At 35.8% G+C, this 10,219-nt stretch overlaps 1 protein-coding gene across 4 annotated transcripts; it reads left to right on the top strand.

Moving 5' to 3' along the window:
• Positions 1–3,916: 3,916 nt before the first annotated feature.
• Positions 3,917–7,728, top strand: LOC147274477 (uncharacterized). 4 transcript variants are annotated; one of them, XM_086228135.1, is made up of 4 exons: positions 3,917–4,091; positions 5,198–5,606; positions 7,423–7,502; positions 7,583–7,728. In XM_086228135.1, the coding sequence occupies exons 2-3, from the start codon at positions 5,282–5,284 to the stop codon at positions 7,440–7,442; spliced, it is 345 nt and encodes a 114-aa protein (XP_086084261.1). In that variant the 5' UTR covers positions 3,917–4,091; positions 5,198–5,281; the 3' UTR covers positions 7,443–7,502; positions 7,583–7,728. The 4 variants fall into 4 exon arrangements, 3 of the variants coding, with proteins under 3 accessions (XP_086084261.1, XP_086084263.1, XP_086084262.1); XM_086228137.1 differs by lacking the exon at positions 3,917–4,091 and adding an exon at positions 4,167–4,272; XM_086228136.1 differs by lacking the exon at positions 3,917–4,091 and adding an exon at positions 5,033–5,050.
• The last annotated feature ends 2,491 nt before the right edge of the window (positions 7,729–10,219 follow it).

Raw genomic sequence — 10,219 nt, forward strand, 5'->3', positions numbered from 1 at the left:
GTTATTCCTGTTATTTCAGTTAATTTTTTTTAAACCGTTATTGCCCATTTCTTCTTGTGGTACGTGAATTGATGAGAAAGAAGTAAAAAAGGAGGGTGGGATTCTGTCCCTCTAACTCTGTAGTTGAGATGACTGGTTATGCAGTTGTTGGTTTATTGTGGAATCTTTTACTTTTTGGCTTTATTGTGAGCTGAGGTTTCTGAGGTTAAGTCCCCCTATCCCTCTTTATAATGGTTCTGTGCGCACTGAAATTTTTTGAACATGAACCCAATTGTAAACTCAGAGTCTCAGACATCTTTAGTTCGAAAGACACAATTGAATTAGTTTATCTTCAGGTTTTGTACATAATGAGAAAGGTAGTTGTGTGAGTTTTCCTTTGTCACAAAAATTAATTATTGCAAATAATGTGGATAGATAATTGTCTTTCGTCCAAGAATGATTGTTCACAGCCATTAATTTCTTTGTCATCCAAGAGGACCACAGTCATTAATTTCTTTGTTTGAGGTCACATGACAGTCATATGCAAGGGGTGTCATTAATTGCTTTTACTAGAAGGAACAAGTTAGAAATAATTAAAGTTCTGATACCAACATTTGAATCTCACAAAATGAATGGCAATCATGCATTTGGACAAAAAATATAAGAGTTCAGGGCAGGGTCTCAAGCACATGCAAAAAGGAATTGTAGTACTTAAATTCACACAAAAAAAGGGGAAGTATTAGTGATTAGAATTACACAAACACAATGATATTAAAATTACACATATACATATATATATATACTGGCTCATTAAAGTGCGAACATATAAACGTTAGCACTTGACGCTAAGCGCTCGGTACGTAGTGCAAAATTTTGCAGCACCAAATGCCTGGCACTGGTTTGTTGGCGCCCAAAATTCTAGAGCTAAACCCTAACATAATACTTCAACCAAACTCATTATATATCCTAGAAGGAGATGAGGTGAACCTATTAGGAAATATCTTCAAAACTAGGCAGAGAAAGCAACACTGAGAGTTGCAAACAACACTCGCTTGTTATAAAAAAACTTCACCGAGTTCTCAGTAGCACGTTCGCATGTTCATTGGTGCACATCTGATCGAATATATATATATATATATATATACAAAAATGCTCTAAAGCTAACTGGTTAGTAAAAAATACTACGTTAATCACCCTGTTGGGTTCATCACACAATGTAATCTCAAAATCCGAACTGTCCATTTTTTAGACCGTACTTCAAAGATCATCTCTGTAAAAAATCTCCAAAATCGAAAGTCATTTAACTATTTAATTATAATAACAATTATTTATATCCTTTTATCGAAAACAATGAGCACTCCTCGTATATACACTTAATTTCCTTCTAATTTGTGGAATTTGAAGTAATATAGTATCCTTGCTATGCTAGAACATGTGACATTGATGCAGTTATGACAAGCAAACTTAACGATTAAACCATATAACTAAATTAACCCATTTCAAACTTGACATCAAGAACAATTAATTAATTAAGCATAAATCAAGAATCCTATATAGATTCACGTATAGTACTTTCCAGAGAATATCATAATAGGGAAATTAAGTAATAGGTAACTCCAAGGCGTTGAAGGAGTTGGTTCAAATGTGTAGCTGTAAACTCAGGCACCCGAATTAGAGTCTCCAGTTCGATCATTGGAGCCAGGCAGCAAGGGAGGTAAAATCCTTTGTGAATTTCATAAGTTCTGCGTGGATTGTCTATCTTTAACCGGTCCAAAAGATTAGTCTAGTGACCCTAAAATAAAAAAACTGGCCCAAGACACCCTCGATTACTAAAATAAAAAAATTAAGCGATAGGTCAATAACATTGGTTATTATATGTCAACCTACACCTACAAAATTTCTTAAAGTATATATGTCAAATTACGAGAATGATCAAGAACTTATCTAGATTTTCCCACAATGTATTGCTATCTTACCGGCAAGATGAGTATTTCTCTATACCTTAAATTATATATAGTAATATTTTATTTTTCCTTTGCTCGAAATTAACAAGAATAATGATTTTCCTTATATAGCCTTTTCTTCTCTAATTTACCCTTTTGAAAAACTTTGTTCGGGAAATTTACCTTTCTAATTAAAAATAGATCGTCGTATGCATACATTAGTTGGAGAGATTTTTCAGTGTAACCGATACACTGTCATGTAGTGTAAGTAGTATATGTGTCATAATATGGAGAAATTATTATGTATAACCGTTATATTGACACGTGATATAACTAGTCTATGTGTTATAATATGAGTAGATGTTATTAATACTATACCCTACTAATATAAACACATTGTCTAATAATACCTTTACACGTTTGATTAGTTATACTACGTGGCGGTATATCGGTTATACCCTTATACCCTATAATTTTTCCATAATATGGGTGGATGTCATTAATATTATACCCTACTAATATAATAACTCTTACACGTTAAATTAGTTACACTACGTAACAGTATATCGGTTACATTGAAAAAATTTTGCTTAATTTAGTAGGGTCTTTTGGAGAAAAACAATCCATGTGGTTTTTGTGATCCGCCTGTTTTTTATGTTGACCCACATGTTGCATTGTTCTTGCCAATCAGTCGGACCAGGCATCCAGTCTACTTGCATATATGTCTCCCCCAATTTAAATTGTATATATAACATCAACTTCTTATATATAATAAACATATTGAACACAGATTTGCATATATGTCTCCTCCAATTTGTATATTGAATAATATACAAAATTGTTCCAATTATTAGAAAATATATATATTCAACTCTGTTTGGCATTTGGTAATGTTGTCCAATTGCATGTCCAGTCCCATCTCTTAAAGTTGAAGTTGACGATCACAGATTGTCAGCTCGAGAAACAACTGATGATCCAACTTTTGATCCCTTTCATTCTTTTTATCTTCTACAGGTGTTCATGAAAAGCATGAGATCGTTATTTATATATGGTCATAGTACTCATACGTATATAATTAATAATTCTCTAGATCAGTGGATTTATTGTCCTAATAACTAAAATTTTATAATTAAAATCTAATATTAAACTGACAAATCAGATATAAAATGATCGAAAAAAAATAAAAAATTGAACTGGTGCGCATTTATTGCTGTTAACTGCTGTAAAGACTTGTATATGATATGTCATAGCTAGCTAGCTATAAATTGGTTTTTCATGAGTAGGTTTCCTTTTTTTTTTTTCTAATTAAGATCATGACCAATCAATTGGGAAATGCTGGCCTACAAAATTTAATTTTGTTTGGTGTGTGGCTGCAGACACATTTGCCACTTTTCGAAACTCAAACACAAAATAAACAGTTCTTCTACAAGTAAGCTCTGAAACCGAAAAAAAAAAAAAAAAGAGCTCTGAAACTGAAGGGTAAGTGAGAAATGTCGCTATTATAATCAATACGTTTTGCAAGGGCCTACTTGGACAATAATATAGTAGAGTCCCTCATGCAATAATATTAAAAGCGTGCATGACTATTATTTTAATTTTTAGTTATTAATTTTCACTACTACAAAAAACGTAATAGACATCGGTCAATAGACAACGTTTTGTATTTTTGCCGTTATCTTAATTTACCACACAACGGTTTTTAATAAATCGTTATATTAATATATATTATCTCATGGTATTTGGTTTGATAATTTTTCCTAACAATTAACAGACAATAGTATTAGGGAATACCGTTGTGTTGGGCAAGTTTCACAAAAATAAAAAATTTTGCGGGTCTTTCTATTTGACAAGTCCATGACCGCGTTAATGAACCATATCGCGCGCGCCTTAGGTCTTTTTGGGTCAAAGCCCTCTGACTTCACCTTTCAGAAACTCACACACACACACACTTAGCCCACAACTTAGTCTTCATCGATCGATTGATCTTCCCTCCTCAACTCAGTCCTCTGGCTTCACCGATCGATCTTCCTTCTAGCGCATCAATCTCCGTCCTCATCGCGCGTCAATCTCCATCTCCGACGTTGTCCCTCGCTCTCCATCTGCACGTCACCTCTCTTATTCTGAGGACGAAGAGGAAGACCTTCCTCGCTCTCTGAAACCCTAATAAAGGTGATTCTCGGCGACTTTCCCTTTTCTATCCATTTTGGCTTTTCCATTTCTGTTTTCCTTCACTTCGAACAGTTTTGCAAACCCTAGGTTTATTCTCTAATTTTTTGTACGCATTATTGTTGAGCTTTGCAGCCAACAGCCAGCTATGACCTTCTAATCCAAGTTTTGAATGCTTGTCTAGGTGAAATGCTTTCACATTTTGCTAGTTCTAGCTGCTAGGAAGTTTTTATTCTTCTGATTTTTGATGATTATTGGATCCATAGAAAATGTTATTTATTTAGGATTGTTGTTTCTGTATCTATTAGGCTCGTTATTACTTTACTTGATTCTTAATTTTTTTTCCCCAAATTGTTGTAATTTTTTTTTTCTTTTTGGTGTGTGTGTATGGTTTCAATTTGATTTGGTTTGGTTTCATTTTTGAATTTGAAGCTAAAGGAGTGGGTGGACTTTATACTCAATGAGTAAATGTTGAACTAAACCTCACTTTTACTTGCTACCATATAGTATGCTTCATTTAAAGCAACCATATGTTGTTTAATGTTATGGGTTTCGGTGGTATCAATCAGGAATGAGTTTGTTTCTTGGTATTAATATGTGGCCATTGCATTAAGTTTTCTAGTCAGAATGCAATAATGTGTATAATGTTCCTTTACAAGCCAATTCAATACAACAAATATATTATGCTGCAGAAAATTAAGCATATAAGTATATAACATGGGAATTGAATACACCAAATAGTGCTGCAGTTAATTGGGTACAACAGATAATGTGGCAGCAATTTATTTGCATTTTCCTTTCATAAGGAAGGGCTCATATTGATATTTTATTTTAAATTTTGGATTTGGGTTCTTAAGCATGAACGACAGACTAAATCTTTTTCCCTTTTTGTACTTTTCAGGGGAGTAGCATTTCAGTTCTCTATGAGAAAATGGTTTAAAGCGGTTTTTGAAATTTCTTGTGTGCGTATATTTCTTGGAATTGCAATTGCTCTTCTTTTTTCTTTTTACCGCCCTGCTTATATGCAATTTCTCTTTTAGTTGTGATTCCTGTGAATGATAAAGTCAAATTGTGATTGTTTTTCTTTGACCTTTTTTTGTCCATTACAGGGACTTTTAGTGTTGTCTTTATTCTCTGTGCATTCTATTGTGGTCTGCTAGCCACTGCAATAGACTTTCAGTATCTGGGCAATCATGGGGTCAGCTTGTTGTGTTGCTGCAAGGGAAACAACCCACCCAAACAGAACTGGAGGTGAAACATTGCGCAGGAATGCCATATATTCACCATCATGGAGTTTTCGGTGGGATAATCGACGGCGTGTTGCTGGTGAAATTGATACTCCATATCAAGCCACTCGTGGAATTAGTAGCAATGCTAGCATGGAGTTAAAAGGGCCATTAAGTTCTGAAAGTGGTAATTTCTCAGATCTGGGAAGCCCACTGGAGAATTTTGGAACACCTACCTCCCAAAAGTCCCCTGTTCATGGGGGAACTACAAATCTGAGGACTCCATCTTCAGGTGAACCTTGTATTTAATTATAATTTCCACTTCTGGAAAATGAAATGTTATGATTTTCCCACTTTTCATCCTGAAATTACATACAGTTTAAATAATCATGCTTGTTCCAAGTTTTAAATAATCATGAAATTACATAATTGTGTGCTATCTTGTTTAGAAGACTAATTTACAAAAGTTTGAACAGAGTGAACATGCAATGGGCTCTAGTCCTGGGTTTATAAAGTGCCACATTAGAAATGGCTGTCAGGTGAAAATATATTTTTCCAATCCTCTCTAGTGATGTAAAGGACACAACGATATCATGTTTGCATTGTAGGACTTTCTGGTAGTGATGAAAGACCAACCTAAAAAGGAGTTTGTAACCTTGTATCTTAAAATTTATGTTATAACTTAAAAAATTGCGTACTGCTATATGTTTTTCCATATATACGCAAGAACTCAGCCAAATTGGGTGTGTTTATAGGAAACTGCACAAGTATGCACCCTCTGTCAAACACAAGAATATTTCCACTCTTCGCTGCTCGCTTTACATTGGGCTCTGATTACTCGGACAGCTACATGCAGCATTTTTCTTGGATGTGGGGGTGTGGGGTGTTGTAAATCCGAGTTTTAGGATGACTGGATCTCTCTCATACTTTTTTATAAAGTTCAGATTTTCATTTGGTCATTAGAAATAAAATAAGGTTCAAATGTACATTTTTGCTTTTGACAAAATACAAACTATTGATATTTTGATGTTTCACTGTATTAAGCATGTTACAGATGAAGTCTTACTCCCATCTTTTTGTGACAGAAAATATATTTTAAAGTTTACAAAATATATGTTATTATAAAAGAGTTCAGTGGTAACCTGTAGTTTCCTTGTCGTGAAATTACTTGCTCGGTGAAATAATGGTAACTGTTGTCAGATAAGATCTTATCGGTTCACATCTTTGGATGCTTATATGCGATGCTTTACACACACATCATCAGGCATACTTCCATTTTATTTTAGGCTGACACATGTAATTAAACTCTTGGATTGCTATTTTTTCACACACACACACTTAGCCCACAACTTAGATGAAATAATATCTGCATACACTAATTTAGTTCTCTATCCCGGCCAATATTTTGTTAAATGATAAGAGTGCTATATTGTTACTTGTCTTGTTGATGGTTATAATCTATCAGTATTCAGGAGGATTCGGAAAAGGTATTTATTGTGACTTCATGTCATTCCTTTATGATTATTGATGAGAGGTGTTTGTGGAGATAAAGGTTAAAAAGATTTAATATTCATTAAAATGCTTTAATGAAGATTTTTGTGTAACTTTAATATACTTGTCATTGCTTTCTGCTTTTTATAACTTCTGGTAGTGTTTTGATTGGATGATTAATTAACTTGCATAATGGTTTAAAGGAGTAGAGTACAACAAATTACTGGTGCTGCACACAGTATGCAATGATGTTCAGGGAGTGTGTTGCCTCTGCCACTAGATGATTATTGTAACAGTAGTTCTGCTTCTGCTGGACGACCTATTATTAAAAATGGTTCAAGTGTAAGTGTCATATATTTACTACAAAGTTATGGAACTGTAAGAATGAGCTGGATGCTATTGTTTTTTATTTGTGTTCTTGTTTTGCCTTGATATAGTTTAGGTGTATTTGATTAAAATTCTGGAGGAATAATCTGAAATGGAAGTTAAATTTTTCTTTATTTAGTAGATGTGACTATCAAGTTGCAGAGTTGTGATGTTTAGCTGAATATTAGTTGTGCTATTTTTGAGGCATATATTCTTGTTTTGATTTTGTTTTTTGTTTTTTTATATTGCAGAATACTGGAAGCCTTATTAGAGGTTCTCCTCCAAATGGAAGCTCTGGTAGATCTATTGCTCTTCCAGCTGCAGCCTCATGGTATTTGGTTATCCATTTTTTGTTTTTACACTGATTATGATTGTAATGAACACTAAAAATACTGAATGTTCGTTGCTCAGGGGAACACGTGGTTCGAATTGTCAACCACCAGCTTCACATGTAATATGTTCAAATGGACATTCTAAACGGAAACCTGATGCAGTCAGTTGCACATTGCCATGCTCTTCATCAGCTGTAGCCCCTGCTCCAGAGCTTAGCTTTTGTGACTAAGGTATGCATTACACTACAAGAAAAACATATTTGGGCGACCAAACTTTGGGCGACGAACATATATTCGTCGCCCAAAGAAATTTAGGGCGACGAACAAGAAAATTTGTCGCTCAAAGTTATAAAGGTTTGGGCGACGAACATGTTCGTCGCCCAAAGGAGGTTTAGGCGACGAATCACACGTTCCTCGCCCAAAGTTACTTTGGGCGACGAACAAATTTCGTCGCCTAAACATTAACAACAAACAATTAATTGAGAAATCCATTGGGCGAGGAATATACATGTTCGTCGCCCAAAGATAATTTGGGCGACGAATATATATATTCCTCGCCCAAACTTACTTTGGGTGACAAAATATTTCGTCGCCCAAACTCATTTTGGGCGAGGAATATACATTTCGTCGCTCAAAGACACTTTAGGTGACGAAATTATGTTCGTCGCCCAATATGAGTTTGGGCGACGAAATATGTTCGTCGCCCAAAGGATCATCCTGTTTTGTAATAATGGTTTGGGCAATGGTTTGGGCGAGGAACCTCACAATTCGTCGCCCAAAGTTTGTTTGGGCGACGAAATGTTAAATCACTTTGGGCGACGAAATTTGTAGTTCCTCGCCCAAAGTAAGAATATTTTTTTGTTTACAATTTTATATATATAATAGCATACTATACGATTGTATTTCCAAAGATCATAACCATTCATTTTTTAATTCCCCACTTAAGGATCAATAATGCAAAAAATTAGCTCAATCGGAGATGTAGAAGTTAGGTAACGGTGGTTGAACTTATGAACGATTGTAAATTTTGTAATACGAATCGAAGTATGAGATGAATTCCGATTTAGCCGATTTTTTGCAGGGATGATCTTCCAGTATAAACGAATAGAATGAACGGTTCCGATCGTTGAAATCACATTGTAGTCTTCACAAATTGTTGAATCACCAAAATTTCTACCCAAAAGTTAATATAATTATACTCTTCAAGTGTATTTGTATGTAGAAGATCACTTTTGTATTGTGTTTTTAACGATCCGAACCGATCATTCCTTAGTGCCTCACTTAAGGATCATCCATGCAAAAAATTAGCTCAATCGGAGATGTAAAAGTTAGGTAACGGTAGTTGAACTTATGAACGATTGTAAATTTTGTAATACGAATCGAAGTATGAGATGAATTCCGATTTAGCCGATTTTTTGCAGGGATGATCTTCCAGTATAAATGAATAGAATGAACGGTTCCGATCGTTGAAATCACATTGTAGTCTTCACAAATTGTTGAATCACCAAAATTTCTACCCAAAAGTTAATATAATTATACTCTTCAAGTGTATTTGTATGTAGAAGATCACTTTTGTATTATGTTTTTAACGATCCGAACCGATCATTCCTTAGTGCCTCACTCAAAGATCATCCATGCAAAAAATTAACTCAATTGGAGATGTAGAAGTTAGGTTTAGCATTTAGGATGTATGAACGATCTTGATTCTTATAATAATAATCGAACGGGTAGATGAACTCCGATTGAGCCGATTTTTTCCAGGGTTGATCTTTGAGTATGAACATATATGAAGAATGGCTCTGATTGTGATAATCACGTTGTGGTCTTCACAATTATTGAAGCTACAAGGTTTTAACGAAAGAGTTGATATAATTTTATTCTTCAAATGCAAAAACCACTGATTTATATGTAGAACCTTATATGTCGATTGTGTTTTTAACGATCTGAACCGTTCATTTATTAGTTTGTCACTCAAAGATCATTCCTCTAAAATATTAGGTCAATTGGAGATCTAGAAGTTTGGTATTGGAGCTCGAACGTATGAACGATCATGGTTCATAAAAAAATTCAACTTTGGGCGACGAAATGTAGCTTTAGGCGACGAACAGTGCGTCGCCCAAAGTCTGAAATTATGGCGGGATAAAACGGTGCCCTAAAGTCAACAACTTTGGGCGACGAACATGGTTCGTCGCTCAAAGTGACTTTAGGCGACGAATAAACACGTTCGTCGCCCAAAGTGACTTTGGGTGACGAATTCATGGTCGTCGCTCAAAGATACTTAAGGCGACGGACATGAATTCGTCACCCAAAGTCATTTTGGGCGACGAACGTGTTAATTCGTCGCCTAAAGTCACTTTGAGCGACGAATCCATGTTCGTCGCCCAAAGTCTTTAAGTTAATACCCATTCCTGGGTTCACTTCAGTCACTCTTTTGCTCACTCAGTGCCTCACCCTCGCATCGCAGCGCCGCACCCTCGCATCGCAGTGCCTCCTCCTCCCTCCTCCTCCTCCCTCCTTCCCCGAAACCCAAAACCCCCCCCCGAGAACCCACCCCCCCCATCGGAGACCCACCACCCCCGCCGAAACCCACCCCCCACCCCCGCCGAAACCCACCCCCCGCCGAAACCCACCCCCCCCCCCGCCGAAACCCACCCCCCACCCCCGCCGAAAACCCCCCCTCCAAGCCGAAACAGGTATTTTTTTTTTTTTTTGAATT

Source organism: Dryas octopetala, chromosome 9 (genome assembly GCF_963921425.1).
Source record: "Dryas octopetala chromosome 9, drDryOcto1.1, whole genome shotgun sequence".
NCBI classification, from domain to species: domain Eukaryota; kingdom Viridiplantae; phylum Streptophyta; class Magnoliopsida; order Rosales; family Rosaceae; genus Dryas; species Dryas octopetala.